Source organism: Neoarius graeffei, chromosome 24 (assembly GCF_027579695.1).
Source record: "Neoarius graeffei isolate fNeoGra1 chromosome 24, fNeoGra1.pri, whole genome shotgun sequence".
NCBI lineage: Eukaryota > Metazoa > Chordata > Actinopteri > Siluriformes > Ariidae > Neoarius > Neoarius graeffei.
In genome coordinates this window covers 20,873,692-20,892,810 of record NC_083592.1, presented here as the reverse complement: position 1 = coordinate 20,892,810, position 19,119 = coordinate 20,873,692, and the positions used below count along the sequence as shown (strand labels likewise).

The 19,119-nt window shown below is 42.8% G+C and overlaps 1 protein-coding gene across 8 annotated transcripts in view; it reads right to left on the bottom strand.

The window, feature by feature from the left end:
- Window positions 1-723: 723 nt before the first annotated feature.
- atxn2 (ataxin 2) overlaps window positions 724-19,119 on the bottom strand; it is a 203,780-nt gene continuing 185,384 nt past the window's right edge. For 5 of the 8 annotated variants that reach the window (XM_060906876.1, XM_060906882.1, XM_060906878.1 and 2 more), the window contains 14 exons: window positions 18,305-18,487; window positions 15,142-15,321; window positions 13,821-13,910; window positions 13,150-13,220; window positions 12,713-13,053; window positions 12,137-12,203; window positions 7,376-7,522; window positions 6,311-6,328; window positions 4,527-4,599; window positions 4,148-4,341; window positions 3,744-3,870; window positions 3,170-3,516; window positions 2,092-2,263; window positions 724-1,579 (listed from right to left, as the gene is read on the bottom strand). In XM_060906876.1, the coding sequence (XP_060762859.1) occupies window positions 1,551-1,579; window positions 2,092-2,263; window positions 3,170-3,516; window positions 3,744-3,870; window positions 4,148-4,341; window positions 4,527-4,599; window positions 6,311-6,328; window positions 7,376-7,522; window positions 12,137-12,203; window positions 12,713-13,053; window positions 13,150-13,220; window positions 13,821-13,910; window positions 15,142-15,321; window positions 18,305-18,487 (2,039 nt within the window). In that variant the 3' untranslated portion in view covers window positions 724-1,550. The remainder of the gene's footprint in view (window positions 1,580-2,091; window positions 2,264-3,169; window positions 3,517-3,743; window positions 3,871-4,147; window positions 4,342-4,526; window positions 4,600-6,310; window positions 6,329-7,375; window positions 7,523-12,136; window positions 12,204-12,712; window positions 13,054-13,149; window positions 13,221-13,820; window positions 13,911-15,141; window positions 15,322-18,304; window positions 18,488-19,119) is intronic. The other 3 variants (XM_060906877.1, XM_060906880.1, XM_060906879.1) reach the window with 2 other exon arrangements.

The following is a 19,119-nucleotide window of genomic DNA, read 5'->3' as shown; positions in this document are numbered from 1 at the left end:
CATGTTCCTTTAAGGCCATACAACACTGAACATCTAACATTTGCAGATGGTCTCTGGGATGCTTTACTCCAACAATCATGAACCATCCTATTGTCATTTGGGACAACGTGAGCTTTCACTATGGTCCAAGAATACATGAATGGTTTATCAATAACCAGCATTTTATAAATGTTTACCTTCCACCATACTCTCTCTTCCTAAAATTTTTCTCAGCATGGCAGCAGAAAGTATGACAAATCCCCTCCAGTCAATGGATGCAGCATGTGATGATATAGGAATGGAATCTTTTCAAGGCTGGATTTGGCACGCAAAAAGATTGCCTGTGATGTAGATGAATTCCTGTGACCTGGCCTGGTCCAGAAGCATGGTGTAAAGTAAAGCAGTGTACACTGCTTACTGTAAAATCATAGGGTGCAGGGTTTTTTTACATACGTTTTCATAAGTGCAGGAATGTGTAAATACCCTACAGTAAATAAATATTTTTTTCCCATTATTTCCAGAGTAGTGTATAATTTCTGTAAGACAACACAAAGCCAGCCAATGCATAACCACTACTCAGTAGTGTTTGGCTTTGAATCAGTTGCTTGATTTTGCAAGACAAGTCAAAGGATTTCGTGAGTGTAGCTTGAGTTTTGGGGTTTGTGTTTACTGTTTGTTTTGAGAAAAGGAGAGGAAATGCATTTTAGCAATTCAAAAAAAAACTGTATTCTCGAATCACCATCATCAGAGAATATCCATCATCCCTTTAATACAGTTTCAGTGATGTTTAATACATCTCTATACCAAGGCATATTGAAGCTGTTCTCAGGGCTCATGGTGATGGGTTAAGTTTTTCTATATGTAACAAACATAAGCTTCTTTTAACAGAAATTTTCCCCATCAACAATATTAAGCATCAAAGTAAACAGAAGCATTCTCTGCATCAAGGATAAAAGATGCAAGCCAGTAACAGTTTTTACAACTTTTTTTTTAATGTTTTTATGCTTTTTTTTAAATTCATTTATATTATCTACAAAGTCTTTTTTTTTTTAAACTTAGCAGTTTTATGACGTTCAAATGTAATTGGGGCCCATTCAGCTTGATTAATTATTTATTAATCACTTTTGCCAAACATTTTAAAAATCACTGGAAGTCTTTTGTTTAATTTGGTTAGAGTAATTTTCTTTGTATGATTTTCTTTACCCCAAGTACCTGAACACGGCAATAGCAGCAGCATTTAACAGTAATGTTAACACCATCAATTTACTGGAAGAATTTGTTACTTAGAAGGTGCAAACAAAATGCAAGTTCCAGTTTCTTGACATTGAGTTTCTCACTCATGGCATCTAAAACAGTCTCCCTCTTGTTAAAAACAAGATCTGTTCACCGCAACTTTGCTCATTCGCATTAATTTCTGACAGATTAGCAGAAGTGCAGTGCAGCATGATAGATGCTTCAGTGGCACTAGGCATGTAGAGAAGGAACAGGTGACGGATCAGTTGGCCAGTAGCTCACAAGGGTTGAGAACAGAGCGTCACTGGAGTCAGCTAAAAATTGCCAATCTTCATCCTCTAAAGCTGCTGCTGATGGTGAGGTTGTACTGAGAAGAAATGGGGGACAGAATTAATTTTTGAAACAATGTTCAAATTGCACAATTTATATTTTCACTGTACAGAAACACTGTCTGCTATGGAAAATTGGGACGCTAATTTGGATATGCAGTTTACATTTCACTGCAGTGTAACTGCACACCATCTTGAACTGGGTGATGACTTCCTGATTCAAGTTCTCAATCAAGCTCACATCTATGAACAACTCTTTGAAAACATGCAGCTTTGATGCTAAATGTTCATAGCGGAGCTCCAGCGGAGCACCATACCTAAGAAAAAATGGTAAACCCATTGAGTCGATTTTTTGTGGTTTGTGTATGTGTACCACCACTCATACACACCACCTAGTGGCCAGTGCTAGCCAGTAAAGAAATAAAACAAAAGAGACTAGCTATGATATAAGAAAATTCTACAACCCAGAAACAGATGGGAGCTCCGCTTTTAGGCAGTGCCTAAATCTATACATTAGTATTTAGTTTTGTTGAGAAAGTTGACTGCATACCTGGAGGATGTGCCATGTAGGAGAAATGTGTGGTTGAGGAGACAGGGATTGGATTGAGTGTGCCCTGGGGTAAAGGTGGCTGTGGGCCAGCAGGTGCTTGTGTGGCCATCAGCATCACAGGGTGAGAGGGAGTGCCATGATGTGGAGGCACCATGCCTGACTGCATGTGTGCCTGCATGTTAATGGAATGACAAAGAAAGAGGGTTAGATCACTTTATATGCACATTCTTTAAAAAGCAGCTCACCCTTGATGTTTAACTCATTACAACCATTTAGAAGAATGTTTAACTGCCCTTAGTTTGAGTGTCTGAGAAAACCCATCTGGTGAACAATCAAAACTGATGAAGAAAAAAAAAAGATTTTGACAAACTTAGTTTTTCCTCTCAAACTTTGATGTGTTTACTTAATCACAAAACATGTTTCACCAACACTACATGGAAATGTTTAAATTTACATTCTAGCCTTGCCATGGTGGTCTGCCTAACCTTGCCTGTCTGCCTACACTGTATGGAGCAACAAACACAGTGGTAAACACAGTCAGTCTGTCTAAAGATGTCTAAAAGCTGATCGAGTTGCTATGGTCATAGTGAAACAGGCAGAAACCTAATCAGTTAAGTCTGTAATCAAATTCTGGCTGTTAAAATTTTGTTTATTGTATCTGTCTTGATGTAACAGAGCAGAAGCATTGCAACCATTTTACAATAAATATGGGGAAACGTCTAATAAAATATTGGGACCTAATAAATAAATGGCAAATTTAGCCAAAAAGAGCAAAGTTGACTCATTAAAGACTCATATTTCCTCACAGATGTTAGCATGGACAGAGCTCAGTAATATCAACAGATGAAGATGGGGCTCGTGTTTAAATGCTGGGAGTGACTTTCATCACCTCGGGTAATGAGACGATATTTGATAGTAATTTTAGTAATTTCCCATGAGTAGATTAGGTTATAAATGAGGTTTGTAGAGAAGACTTTACTTTTTATAGCCTGTCATATCAGGAGGTTATTAAAACTGATTATACCACTTGGTAAAACCGCTGCCAAAATATTAACCAGGCATAATCAGAAGCACTAACCTGCTGCATGTGAGCCATGTGGTTGGGATTGTACGAGTGCTGAACCTGCTGAGGATGGATATAAACAGCCTGTGGGGATTGAGGAGCTGGACCAGGAGTCATGGAGGGTGGGGTTGGCGTCAAGGCTGAGTACATCTGCTGCTGTGGAGGAGCTGCACTGGTTAGGTGAAGAGACGCCTGGTGCTGTGGGTGCTGAACGGGGCTGGCAGCAGCGTGGCTTGTGCCTGCATGCTGTCCACTCTGCTGAGTTTGAGCCGTGGGCGTGGCTGAGGGCTGTGGGGGTTGAGGGGGATGTGGGTGGAGGGTGGCACCAGGATGTGGGTACTGCTGAGGGATGGGAGCTGAGACTAAAAAACAAAAAGCAACAGAGATGCAGTAGTTACTGTGACTGGAAAATGCACCAGATCAGAAAGCAGGCATGTGCAAATTAATCCTAAGTGGTACAATATGTAACAGAAAACAACCCAGGAAATGCCATGTATCCTCATATCAGAAAATAACAGACAAGGTGGCGAGAGAGAGACACACACACAAAAAAAAAAAAGATGATACAAAGCAGGGTAGGGGTTCTTACCATACATTGTGTGGGTCTGCTCACCATACTGGGTAGTGGAGGAGGAGGCTAGATTGGGCTGGCCATGGCTGGGTGTGGTGATCATCCTTGCACCTCCCTGCATAACCGGACTGAAGACATGCTGGGCCTGGATGGACAAACAATTTGTTAAACCATTTTACAATACTGTGGAATCTCTAGCTTCCAAGCCCACAGAAAACTTGAATAAAGTACAAATCAGTTTCCCAGTTTTAGACCCAAAAGACTTGTTGGATTAAACGTAAAATGACAATGAAAAAAATATTAACTTTATAACTGAAAATAAAGTTTATTTTAGACTGGTGTATTTAGACCTGCAATTATTTACAAAAATGGTCAAATGTATGCTTGTGTATATTTAAAGCTATACTAATCCACATACATACCTGGGACTGGTAGTGGGGCATCTGCTGCACTAGTGGCTGGCTGCTAAACTGCTGAGGGCTGCAGGTGAAATACTGAGTGGAGTAAGCTGGGCTCGGGGCTACGATTGGGGGACCTGCAGCTGTGGCAGGGTGCATCATGGGTGACGCGCCTGCTGGATGATGCTGGTCAGGTCTTTGCTGTGGGATACTGGGTACTGGCAGAGAGCATTACAAGGAAAATAGTTTCTTTATGTATACTACATACATAATATCTTACAGATAATCAACGGATTTAGTCTGTGCATCCTTTTCATCTTTAAATAACAAAGAGCACTAATATGTCCATCATTCTGTCTCTCACACACACAAACAAACAAATGCAGTAAAAATGCATCCTCACCTTTACCTGGTCTGTACGGCTTGGACTGGCTTACAGTCATGTGAGGAACTGGAACGTGGTACACAGCAGGAGGCTGAGAGAGGAGGAACAGAACATAGCTGAACTTAACTTCCCATTTGAACAGTATATAAGGAGCTGTGTGATGGATTTTATTCATGATTGACCTCATATACTTGAACCAACAATCTTTCAAAGGATCAGTGGTCTCTAGTGGAATGGTGTCAGAGCACTGAACACTGTCCCATTTTAGGAGGTCTCCGATTTTCACCGATATTGTGCCAGACTTCTGAGCGGCCTGGTCATTCATGGACTGACTGATCAGCATTACAGAAATAAACCGGTGCAGCAGTCTCTTGGGATTCCATACAGTATGCATCAATATACACCCAAGACATGGTGCTGTTGTGTCAAATTAATGAATGGTCTTGTTTGGTAAAGACAAATGTTCAAAAGTATGATGAGTGAAAGAAGCACCTCACCTCACAAACCACGACAGCACGCAAGTAGCAAAGGAATGTAATAAATGTCACTGGAATTATTCCTTCAGGCTACTAACTCCATTGAATTTTTGATTTATTATTGGCTTGATACGGGTGTATTATTTAAGTTTCTGTAATTGACAACTGGTGTCAATTGACTATATATAAATCAGCTAATATTTTTAGTTATTCTACTTTTTAATATTTTAGTTAATATTACTTATAGTGAATGCTTATTTGACATTAGCTCATTTGTTCTTAGCAGTAGAATGAAGTCCAGTGAAAGTCTCTAATGTTGTTAGATTTCTTTACATAGGTGAAGTGACATTCTTTACCACCAGCAAAATTCTCTGAAATCAGTTGCAGTTTGGCAAAACTGGGCTTCAGTCTTAATGGCAAATTTTAAACTTCTTAAGGTTTGCCCAGGGCGGCACGGTGGTGTAGTGGTTAGCGCTGTCGCCTCACAGCAAGAAGGTCCGGGTTCGAGCCCCGTGGCCGGCGAGGGCCTTTCTGTGCGGAGTTTGCATGTTCCCCCCGTGTCCGTGTGGGTTTCCTCCGGGTGCTCCGGTTTCCCCCACAGTCCAAAGACATGCAGGTTAGGTTAACTGGTGACTCTAAATTGACCGTAGGTGTGAATGTGAGTGTGAATGGTTGTCTGTGTCTATGTGTCAGCCCTGTGATGACCTGGCGACTTGTCCAGGGTGTACCCCGCCTTTCACCCGTAGTCAGCTGGGATAGGCTCCAGCTTGCCTGCGACCTGTAGAACAGGATAAAGCGGCTACAGATAATGAGATGAGATGAGATGAGAGGTTTGCCCACTAGGGTCTCATAACCACCATCAGTACTAGGTAGACAGACAGTTATGTCTGTCTGTCTACCTACCCTGCTGTTAAAAATGTTCCATTTGCTAGGACATAACCCATAAGCTGTTCAAAAAAATAGTTCTCATGAATATTACATATACTGTCCTTTCTTATTTAATGACAAATCATGCAAATAAACCCTTTAAGACTATTTAAGAAACAAACAAAATGAAAAAAGAGCAAGTCTCATTTATAACTAAAAATAAATTTAACAGTGCCCATTTGAAAATTACGAAGATTAGAAAAATGTAACAGCAAAGAAAGAAAAGAGTGGTTATTTATTTGTTGCATATCAAAATATAGAAAGGAAAAATAACTGAAATATTTAAGCTTATTAACTATGGTAAGAAATGGGCAAACCATTTGCAGGGCACATAAGCAAGCAAACATCTCATTATACGATCAATACGTCAAATAGAAGAAAGTTTAGAATTGCACAAACCTTCCAGATAATGCTTTTCTAATGGAGAGAGGAAAGAAGGGACAGAAAAAAGAGCCAGTCTTTAGTTTGAGCATCCGACAGGATACTAGACCATTTGAATCTACTGCTGTATCATCAGGCTTTCCTTAGAACAATATAACAGGAAACCTTAAACAAAATGGATGAATGTAGTGTTTCTACAAATCTACGAATTAAAGAGAATTCAGTCAAGCATTTTATTCGCTGCCAAATAACAAAGCTGCTGCAAAATGACTTGCAACACCTTGTCACACACCAGAATAAAAACGAACATCATTGACAAGTTCCCAAGAAGTTTCAAACTCACATAGATTAAAATTAAATAAATAGAGATATATGGACTAAAGAGGAAAAAAAGGAACATTTGTAGGTAAGCAAGCATACATGAAACATAACTAGTGTGTACCATCATGCCTATAAATACTTGGACACTAACAAAGTTGCGAATATTTTAGCTGTCTACCAGTTCAGTATACTGAATTTGACGTATATTGTTGAAATACGAGCTGTATGTGCAGACCTTCACTTGAGCTTTAATAATAATAAAGCTTTAATTTGAGGGTATTTTCATTCAAATCAGGTGACTGGTGTAGGAATTACAGTACTTTTTATATATGCATTTATTGATTATTTAATTTCAACTCCTATTATACTGTGGTAAACAGCTGAAATAACTAATTTTGTCAATGTCAAAATATTTATGGACCAGACTGTAAATACATATACAGGCTATTCTTCATCCTCAGATCATACAAACTTCAGAAATCTATACTATCCAATCAGAGTACAAGAAACTGATTTTCAGCTATGGAATAAAAGAGGCAAGGAAGCATGAAACACACAAAAAGGTCAAGCAAGTGGCAGCCAGATAACAAAACCAAATTGTAGTGTTAACCACAGTGCAACAGGGATGGATACAGCAAAAAAAAGCATAATGGTTTAGACTAATAGTATTAGTCTAAAACAGAGGATTAGGACACAAAAGAAAGGGATGGAGCACAAAGGCATTCCTGAGCGTATAAAGATGGAATTGTGGGGAATGTTCACCTGCACTCCAGGGCTGACTGGGGTGAGTGGGTACATCTGTGGGAAGCACATTGGCTGGCTATAAACACCTGGAGGCTGCTGCACCACGATGGAAGGACTTGGCTGACCCTGGGGTCGTGTCAGAGTCGGAGTAGTGGCTGGTTTGGGCTTAAAAAAAAAAACAAAAACAAAAAACATATCAAAACCTCAGCTGTTATTCTTTCATTCATTATTCACACTTTTGTTGCAATTTCTGTGTGGATCAAGATTACATCTCATTGCTTTGAATATATTAAAAAATTTAACTCATATTATTACTGAACACAGGTTCTGAAGAAAACCTTGAAAATTCTGTTGTAAATATTTTGTGATTTGCATGCACTACAAACCACTCTCAATGGTAAATAGTAGCTTTGGTATCTGGAATTTCAGGTTTATTAAAAGTGGGTCAGCATAACAAATGCACAAGAATGACCGAATGATGCTAGAGGACACTTACAATATTCATCTTGTTGCATGTTCCTAATATTTAATTATTAAGTTTCAAGGTTTGCAACACTGCTGAATGAAAATCTGACACCCTAAGTAGTCCAAACTTCTAAAACTGAAGTATCGATAGTCTCATCTCATCTCGTCTTCATCCGCTTATCCGGGGCCAGGTCGCAGAGGCAGCAGTCTGAGCATGGAAGCCCAAACTTCCCTTTCCCCAGACACCTTGGCCAGCTCCTCGGGAAGAACACCGAGGCGTTCCCAGGCCAGCCGAGAGACAGTCCCTCCAGCGTGTCCTGGGTCTTCCCTGGGGCCTCCTCCCGGGGGGGACATGCCTGGAACACCTCCCCAGGGAGGCGTCCAGGAGGCATCCGAAAGAGATGCCCGAGCCACCTCAGCTGATTCCTCTCGATGTGGAGGAGCAGCGGCTCTACTCCGAGCTCCTCCTGAGTGACTGTGCTTCTCACCCTATCTCTAAGGGAGCGCCCAGCCACCCTGCGAAGGGAACTCATTTCGGCCGCTTGTATCCGCGATCTTGTTCTTTCGGTCATTACCCAAAGCTCACGACCATAGGTGAGAGTCGGAACGTAGATCGACCGGTAAATCGAGAGCTTCGCCTTTTGGCTCAGCTCCTTCTTCACCACAACGGACCGGTAAAGCGACCGCATCACTGCGGAGGCTGCACCGATCCACCTGTCGACCTCACGCTCTATCCTTCCCTCACTCGTGAACAAGATCCCAAGATACTTAATCTCCTCCACTTGAGGCAGGACTTCTCCACCAACCTGGAGAGGGCAAGCCACCCTTTTCCAGTCGAGAACCATGGCCTCGGACTTGGAGGTGCTGATTCTCATCCCAGCCGCTTCACACTTGGCTGCAAACCGCCCCAATGCATGCTGAAGGTCCTGGTTTGAAGAAGCCAACAGGACAACATCATCCGCAAAAAGCAGAGATTAAATCCTGTGGTTCCCAAACAGGATTCCTTCCGGCCCCTGGCTGCGCCTAGAAATTCTGTCCATAAAAATTATGAACAGAACTGGTGACAAAGGGCAGCCCTGTCGGAGTCCAACATGCACTGGGAACATGTCTGACTTACTGCCAGCAATGCAAACCAGACTCCTGCTCTGTTCATACAGGGACCGGACAGCCCTTAGCAAAGAGCCCCGAACCCCATACTCCCAAAGCACCCCCCACAGAATACCACGAGGGACATGGTCGAATGCCTTCTCCAGATCCACAAAGCACATGTGGACTGGTTGGGCAAACTCCCATGAACCCTCGAGCACCCTATGAAGGATATAGAGCTGGTCCAGCGTTCCGCGACCAGGACGAAAACCGCATTGTTCCTCCTGGATCCAAGGTTCGACTATCGGCCGAATTCTCCTCTCCAGTACCCTGGAGTAAACCTTCCCTGGGAGGCTGAGAAGTGTGATTCCCCTATAATTGGAGCACACTCTCCGGTCCCCTTTCTTAAAAAGAGGGACCATGGGGGCGTCGTGGCTCAGGTGGATAAGGCGCCATACCATAAATCCGGGGACCCGGGTTCGATTCCGGCCCGAGGTCATTTCCCAATCCCTCCCCGTCTCTCTCTCCCGCTCATTTCCTGTCTCTACACGGTCCTATCCAATAATAAAAGGTGAAAAAAAGCCCAAAAAAATATCTAAAAAAAAAAAAAAGAGGGACCACCACCCCAGTGTGCCACTCCAGAGGCACTGTCCCCGACCGCCACGCGATGTTGCAGAGGCGTGTCAGCCAAGACAGCCCCACAACATCCAGAGACTTGAGATACTCAGGGTGGATCTCATCCACCCCCGGTGCCTTGCCACCGAGGAGCTTGCAAACCACCTCAGTGACTTCGGCTTGAGTAATGGACGAGTCCACCTCTGAGTCCTCAGCCTCCGCCTCCTCAATGGAAGACATGATGGTGGGATTGAGGAGATCCTCAAAGTATTCCTTCCAACGCCCGACATTGTCCCCAGTCGAGGTCAACAGCTCCCCACCCGCACTGTAAACAGTGTTGGCAGAGTACTGCTTCCCCCTCCTGAGGCGCCGGACGGTTTGCCAGAATTTCTTCGAGGCCAACCGATAGTCCTTCTCCATGGCCTCCCCGAACTCCTCCCAATTCCAAGTTTTTGCCTCCGCAACTGCCCGAGCTGCGGCATGCCTGGCCTGCCGATACCCATCAGCTGCCTCAGGAGTCCCGGAGGTCAACATGGCCCGATAGGAGTCCTTCAGCTTGACGGCATCCCTTACTTCCAGTGTCCACCACCGGGTTCGGGGATTGCCGCCACGACAGGCACCAGAGACCTTGCGGCCACAGCTCCGAACAGCTGTGTCTACAATGGAGGCAGAGAACATTGTCCACTCAGACTCAATGTCCCCTGCCTCCCTCGGAAGCTGGGAGAAGCTCTCCCGGAGGTGGGAGTTAAAGACCTCCCCGACAGAGTGCTTGGCCAGATGTTCCCAGCAGACCCTCACCATACGTTTGGGCCTGCCAGGTCTGTCCGGCTTCCTCCTCCACCAGCAGATCCAACTCACCACCAGCTGGTGATCAGTTGACAGCTCAGCCCCCCTCTTCACCCGAGTGTCCAAGACATAGGGCCGGAGATCAGATGAAATGTCAACAAAGTCGATCATCGACCTAAGGTGTCCTGGTGCCACGTGCACTTATGGACACCCCTATGCTCGAACATGGTGTTCGTTATGGACAAACCGTGACTAGCACAGAAGTCCAATAACAAAACACCACTCGGGTTCAGATCAGGGAGGCCGTTCCTCCCAACCGCGCCCCTCCAAGTGTCACTGTCGTCGCCCACGTGAGCATTGAAGTCCCCCAGTAGAACAATGGAGTCCCCAGTCTGAGCACCTCTCAGTACCTCTCCCAGGGACTCCAAGAAAGACGGATACTCTATACTGCTATTCGGCCCGTAGGCACAAACAACAGCAAGAGCCCTCTCCCCAGTCCGAAGGCGCAGAGAGGCGACCCTCTCGTTCACTGGGGTAAACTCCAACACATGGCGGCTGAGCTGGGGAGCCATAAGCAATCCCACACCAGCCCGCCGCCGCCCACCATGGGCGACTCCAGAAAAGTGGAGAGCCCAGCCCCTCTCGAGGAGCTGGGTTCCAGAGCCCAAGCTGTGCGTGGAGGTGAGCCCGACTATCTCTAGCCGGTACCTCTCAACCTCCCGCACAAGCTCAGGCTCTTTCCCCCCCCAGCAAAGTGACATTCCATGTCCCAACAGCTAGCCGCTGTGTTCGGGGATCAGGTCGTCGAGGCCCCTGCCTTCGACTGCCACCCAATCCACACTGCACCGACCCCCTACGGCTACCTCTGTGGGTGGTGAACCCACAGGAGGTCGGGCCCACGTCACTGCTTCGGGCTGAGCCCGGCCGGGCCCCGTGGGCAAAGGCCCGGCCACCAAGCGTTCGCATACGAGCCCCAACCCCGGGCTTGGCTCCAGGGTGGGGCCCCGGCTGCGCCATACCAGGTGATGTCATGGTCCTTGATTGATTATTCTCCATAAGGGTTTTGGTGAACTGCTCTTGGTCTGGCCTGTCACCTAGGACCTGTCTGCCTTGGGAGACCCTAACAGGGGCGTAATGCCCCCGACAACATAGCTCCTAGGATCATTCAAGCACACAAACCCCTCCACCACAATAAGGTGGCAGTTCTAGGAGGGGAGTATTGATAGTATATACTACATTTAAATAATATTTAGTAAAGCTAAAATTATTATATTTATGATTATCAATTTATATACAACTTAAATCTAATTCAGTATATTTACATGCACACTAGTATTCCACAATTATCCTGAATATGAGAATATTGGGAATTTGATATCAATCACGTAAACAGCATATTCCCTTTAGATATTCTGAATTTGCCCTTATTCCAAATTTAGTATTTTCTGATTAAGATATGTCGCATATTCCGATATTATTCAGGTTTTAGGAGCATTCTTTGAACATATTACAAAGCACATCTGGAGTATGGAGTTTTTACAGCAGTTTGTGACACATGACCTCTTGCCTGTTTATAGTCATCTCTGTGCGTCTTACACAAACCAAATAGACAACAGTCTGCAAGGCTGGGGAAGAGATGTGGCTACATGTAAATGGGAATATCAGTGGAAAATTCATTTTTATTAGCCATGTAAGTAGCTGAGTAAGAACAGCTATGTAGGGAGTGAGTGAATTGTAACATCTTGCATTAAAGGCACTGTAACCTCATGAAAAAAAGTAATAATCTGTGCAGCCCTAAAGTAAAACGGTCATTGCTGCATTACTCACTGGAGTGCAGAATGGTCTTGGGTTGAACTCCTTGGCATTAGGATTGAGAGTTGATTTTCTAACACTTCTGCATGGGGGCAAAAAAAGGACACATGGATACATTGTTATAAACATATAAACACAACTAAGACATATGAACCACCTTGCTTTACAAAGGTTGCCCTTATGATGGCTGAGGGGTGGCTCCCCACTGCTGAGGGATACATGATTCCATGGCAGTCACAAAGGTCCGAGAACATGTCAAGTGTTTAAGGAAAAGTCTTTTTGCAGGTAACCCCACTTCCCCAGTGATGCAGATGGAGTTTAAACACTGGGGCATGTAAAGAGTAGAAAAAGTTGCTCTTTAAAACCTTTGTCCTAATCAATTTTGACTTCTATTGTTTAAATAAATCAAGGGTAATGTGCTCATGCCACCAAACAGTGAGAGCACAGCACAAATCAACAACCTGTGAGGTTGAAGGCATATATACACACAATCACATCAGTTAGGAAACCAAAGGCTCTGCACCTTTCCTGAGACTCCTCTACATTCCACTTTTCTTTAGCAGCACATGTAGGTAAACCACCACAACTTACTGTGGTACAGGATCTTTCTTCTCCTCTTTATCTTCTGATTTCACAGCAGCAGGTGAAGACGTCTGGACACCTTGAGACGTCACATCAGGGACACGTTTTTGCTCCGTGCTGATATTACAGGATGAGGGAGAGGGCAAAGGAGTGCCAGGTTTACTCCCGACAGAGTTGGCACCCACAGCCCCTGACGCCTTTTCACTGCCAGAAGACTCTGAGCAAACTTTGGGTCCTGGTGACTCAGGCAGGCTCTTATCACTGGGTGACTCCTTTAGTTTCTCTCCAGAATCCCGTGGAGACTTTGTTATTGTCTCAACCCCAAGATCTGGATTTGAGCTGGACTGCAACTAAAAAAAAAAAAAAAAAGAGGGCAGGAAAGTAGTTCAGAGATAACCAGTACAGCGCAAAATGCAAAGGTAATAAAGAAGCAAAACTGAGCTTACCCTAAAATCGACACTAAATTTTTTTAAATTGTCTATTTGCTTTTTATGGTCAGGAGGCATGCTGAGAAATCCTACAAAAGAAGAATTCAAATGATTATTTGGGTGCATACTACTCATTCCATAATAACCTTTAAAATGCTAATATCACAAATTTACATGGGCAGCCACATGTTAGATTCTTTTACATCTGATCAGCTTTGATTTGACCAAAGCAACAAACATGGTCAAGAAGTAACTTGCCACGCTTCTTAGAAACATCCTGAAAATAGCAGGCTTTTACTTCCACTTCAGCATTTAATTTGGGTATTACTAACAGATGCAGCCCTGTGATGACCTGGCAACTTGTCCAGGGTGTACCCCGCCTTTCGCCCGTAGTCAGCTGGGATAGGCTCCAGCTTGCCTGCGACCCTGTAGAAGGATAAAGCGGCTAGAGATGATAAGATGAGATGAGATGAGACTAACAGATGCTCAGCAATTTGAATCACTGTCCTTTGTGCTGTATTTAAAATCCATTTTATTCTTTTTTTTTAGGCTAAAAAAAAAAAGTTATCCAGAGTTATCCTTGTCCAAGACGTGGCAAAATTCTGAGGCCAATGTGAAAAATCTGGAGTATCAGAATGTTCTAGGAGACTACTGACTGTCTAGAATTTAAACAAACAAATATCACACACCTTTACTAACTGGCCTACTGCTTGGGGAAGATTCCACAGGCTTCACATTCTCCTTGTTGGCCAAAGGAGAATTGTGTCTAATTTCTTTTGCTACATTCCCAAATAAAGGAAAAAAAGAGACAAGAGCCATTTTCACATATAAGTAGCAATGGCAGGCCATTTTTTAAAGTAGTCGTCATAGTGTTGTGTAATGTATCAAATTAGAGTGCGAAGATCTGAATTGAAAACTTGTTTAATTTTGTAAATATGTCTAAAATAACCTCCAAAGCTATGAACATTTGAAAATCTAGTGTTTTATAAAATTTCCATTTCTGTCCGTTACCCCAGTCACAAACCAGCAATCATTTTCCATTGGTTTAATTTTCCATTCATGAGAAAGAAAAAAAATAAATCAGAAATTAATAGACCAAAACACCAAAAATAGAGAGATTTAGAATTTTGAGCATCAGGGTAAGAATTACAGATAAAGGCTTCTTGTAGATCACAATTATGCACGTAGAAGGCTTAAAAGTAATCCTTCCTTCCTCCTTCCTAATCCTCTTGCACTGGGTGCGTAGAGCCAAAAATAAAAGTAATACATCAGTGAAATTGGTACATCCTTTGTGTTTAAACATAAAAGGCAGAATTTAGCAGGTGTGTTCACTTTAAATTGTGGACACCGAGCATGACGAATGATGGTGGTGCTCGAATGCGCTGTGTACAAGAGGGTCAAACTTTTGTTAATTCTCTTCAAAACAGCATTACTAATATTTATACACCACCTCATTTTTTCTCCATGAAAAAAAATATTAGGAAAATCACTGAATTTTAGGAAGGATACAAAATTTTCCTCAGTGAGCCGATCTTTCACGGCACTAGACAGCAAAGTGTTCAGCAGATTTTATTGGAAAACCCAAGTCAATATGAGAGATTCGACCACTAGGTGGGAATCATGAGTTTCAAGATGATTGAACCAACAGTGAATGAGCTGGAAGTAACAACAAAACAGACCAGTGCCGAATATCACTAAAAGACCCAAGATGGCAGCGCCCGTGAGTTTGATGTATTGCATTACACAATGTTAAAAAACATTTAAAGTAAAAGCTTACAACGCCACACAAAATTAACAATATATTCCGTAAATATGTTATTTATTCTTTAATTCACATAAAACTAGTGTCGATTCAACCTTTTTAAATGTCTTTAAAGGTCAAATGAAAACATGCTATTCTCCCATACAAATTTATGGGAGGTTCATCAGCACAGCAACACACTGTCAAGCCTAATATAAGGCGAGAATCCATACTCACTAAAACAAACCCCATTTTAAACAAATCCAAACCTTCTGTTACTGGCATTGTAACCATGTCAGGTGCAGGACTCGCTGAAATTAGTGATGTTACTGAAGTGGGAATGGCCACTGAATCCACTGGCACTATGCCAGCTTGTGGAGAAGACAAGGAGGAGGGGCCAGGAGGAGTTCCTCCCATAATGTTTTGCCGAGGGGAACGAGGTCTGTGTCCTGTTGGGAAAATTACATTTTACTTGCTTAGCACTTTTAACAGTGAACATTTTCACAAAGGAGGAACATTATGCAGCTTAAAGGGGAACTGAAGGCAAATTTTTTTATCATCAAAATTCTATTTCTCATTTTATTAAATATAGGAATGCATTTTTGATAGCTATTTTGTCACTGCTATAGCAAGGTTTGAGTGTTTTAAATATGCTATGTAATATGTCAGTCCATATGTCAAAGCAATGACCGTAAACGAGATTCGTTGAGACCTGTGCGAGACATTGTAGGACGGAAGTAAAATGGACAGCGGAAATCAAAGTGACCAACATCTGCCAATGTTCCCTGTGTCCGAAATCGCTCACTTGTTCCTTACTCCCTATATAAGGAATTACTATATAGAGGACTTAACAGTGAGCTCATTGATAAAATGAAAAAACGCTTTCGGACACTAGTCCGTCCCGCTGGTATTTACATCATTACTGTTGCACAATTAAAATGTGCCAGATCAGTCAGCTGGTGGGTTTTAGATAGATAGATGTACTTTAATCATCCCAAAGGGAAATTCCATTGTTTCAGCAACCTTAAAAACATACAGCAAGCACATACAAAAAATACTTTCACCCACAAGACAGCCTGAGGTAGTTGACAAGGCATAATGCCCATCCAAGTGGCAAAGTGAGACTGTAACTGCCTGCTAAGACATTAATCAACACAGTGCAATAAGAGTAGTCCATAAACCAGAATATGCATATGTATAGAAAAGAAGCCCTCTCAACCAGGGAGACTTAAGTGCATTGCATCTCAAGATTTAAGATGACAAGATTATTCTTGAAAGATTATTCTTCTCTCTCTGCTCAGAGGGGAGTCATTATAAAGTGCTATTGCTGTGGGTAGGAAAGTCCTCCTATATCTGCCCTTACTACAACTGAGTTGGCGAAGCATCCCACTAAAAACACTTTGTTGCTTTGCCAGTGTACTGTGTAGGGGATGTGAGGTATTGTCCATAATGTGTAACAATTTCTGTAGCATCCTCCTTTCCACCACCAATTCTAGGGGTTCCAGAGTAGTCCCCAGCACAGAGCCTGCCTTTCTAATTAACTTGTTCAATCTATCAGAGTCACTGGCCCCAATACTGCTACCCCAGCAGATGACAGCAAAGAAAATTGCACTTGCCACCACAGACTGATAAAACATTTGCAACATCTTAGTACACACATTAAAAGACCTAAGCCTTCTCAAGAAATGGAGCCTACTCTGACCCTTCTTGTAGACAGCCTCGGTATTGTGCTTCCAGTCCAGTTTGTCTATGTGAACCCCCAGATATTTATAGCTCTTTACCACTTCTACCTCTTCCCCCAGGATGGAAATGGTGTTTAGCTTAGCCCTGGTCCTTCTAAAGTCCACCACCATCTCCTTGGTCTTGGCCACATTTAAGAGCAGGTGGTTGTTACCACACCACTCCACAAAGCATCCCACCAGTTGCTGGTACTCTGTTTCCTCCCCCCCGACACACCCCACCAATGCAGAATCATCTGAGAACTTCTGCAGATGGTAAGACTCAGAGCTGTAACAAAAGTCAGAAGTGTACAGTGTGAAGAGGAAGGGGGATAAAACAGTCCCCTGAGGTGCTCCTGTACTGCTGACTACCTGCTCAGACACAGCCTGCAAGCCGCACAAACTGTGGCCTATCTGTGAGGTAGTCCATAATCCAGGAGGTGATGGCAGTGTCCACCTGCATCCTCTGCAGCTTTTCACCCAGCAGCACAGGCTGGATTGTGTTAAAAGCACTGGAGAAATCAAAAAACATGATTCTCACAGCACTGCCTGCTCTGTCCAGGTGAGAGTGAGCTCTCTGGAGCAGGTAAATGATGGCATCCTCCACCTCAGGACAGTAAGCAAACTGTAAGGGGTCCAGGGAGGTGGTCACCTGTGATCTTAGATGGGCTAAGACCAGTCTCTCCAGCACCTTCATAATGTGCGATGTCAAGGCAACCAGTCTATAGTCATTAAGGGCCGATGGAGCGGGCTTCTTTGAAAATAAACATGCATGTGTTTTTGTGATAAATACATATTATACTGAACGTATTTCCCACATTAATAAATACAAAGTACTTGCATCTTTCAGTTAATTTTTTAAAATCAAGACTGAATAATTTCTTCTTTGCTGCTGCCTTTTATTAAATCAAATGAGAGACTTTTAATTTGATTTATTTCAGCACGACCGCAATGCATGATGGGATATATTGCTTTGGTTAGTGACCATTGTTGTATACTGCTTTTCATGATGCATTGTGGGATACTTTGAGTGCAATATATAGGGTGTGAAATGAAACCTCACTAAGGTTTCAGACAGCACTACAAAATGGCGTCCCCACTATATAGTGCCCTATATAGTGAGTAGGGAGTGATTTTGGACACAGGGATTATCAAAAGACACACGCACCCCCTTTCAAATGCTTATGTAATCAAACCGGAAGTTCTGTTTGTTTTGATAGCAATCAGGAAAGTTTGAAAAAAGTAGGCAGTAATCATTTAAACTTGCTTTTTATGCAATATTTTGTTTGGAAAACAGTTTTCAAAGTGGCGGCACTGACACCTGGTTGACACTTCACGTTTCGAACAAGTCTCATGAAGATTGGGCGGATAAGTGACGCCTGCCGTGGACCAAACGAACTATATTCAACATGGCTAAAAACCGAACAAGCCGATAAGTATAATATTTAATTGCAATTAGTTGCCAATACGAGTCACCATATAAGGTTAATAAAACTGAAAACATAATTGAATAACACGTTAATTAAGAAATAAAGCAAGTTTAAAAATGACTTCAGTTCCTCTTTAAATTGTTTTAGGTTACAAGGTTAAGTAAAATCATGGCCTGCAAATGTGGCGATATCGTGCGATTTAAAGTTGCTTGATCAAAATAAACTAAATTTAAAGTATAAAGCTGGTTAATACACATGGAAAATAAGTGACACTCATACGTTACCTCCACTGACCACTGAAGACCAAGTGCCACCAGAAGGGCTGCTACGGGCAGAAGGAGTAGTTGAAGCCTCCCCAGATGCACCCTGCAACATGAATTCCACCCCAGGAGGACCAGCTCCCCGGCAGGAGGGCACTCTATGTGCCCTAGGGGTCCTCTGAGACTTTGGAGACATCTTTGGAGGACCTATAAAGCAAAGCATATGAATGATTACACTGGAGGTGGGAGGTGTGAAGACAAAGCTGATGGGAGGAAGATTGTTCAAATCCCAAAACTGCCAAAGAAAGTCGTCTTGTGCTCATTGCCCTTAGCTCTCAACTATGTCAAAAGTCAAATCAGTTTTGCTCATGACTCAATTTGAGCAGATTTTAGATAATCATAAATTGACAAGCGCTACTAACAGCCAAAGCAGGACCTAAATCACTCACAAACACGTAATAAATATGTCCACATTTGTAATGAAAAAGAAAAGCAATATAGCATTATTTTCCATGAGAAAACTTACATTTCTTAGGACTGCAGTTAAACAGTCTTCCACTCAAGTCACCATCAATGAACAGATGATAATGTCAACAAAATAGACTTCATGTTAATACTATAACGAATTTCTTAGTACACAATTGGACTTTTTGACCATATACACTTTTAGAAACGAGTTAATCACACTATCTGTCATGAACCAGAAGAGGATGGTTTCCTTCTTGTTCCTCTCAAGGTTTCTTCCTCATATCATCTCAGGGAGTTTTTCCTTGCCACCGTCACCTCAGGCTTGCTCATCAGGGATAAAGAAATATTTTCTGGAACACTACTTTGCAACA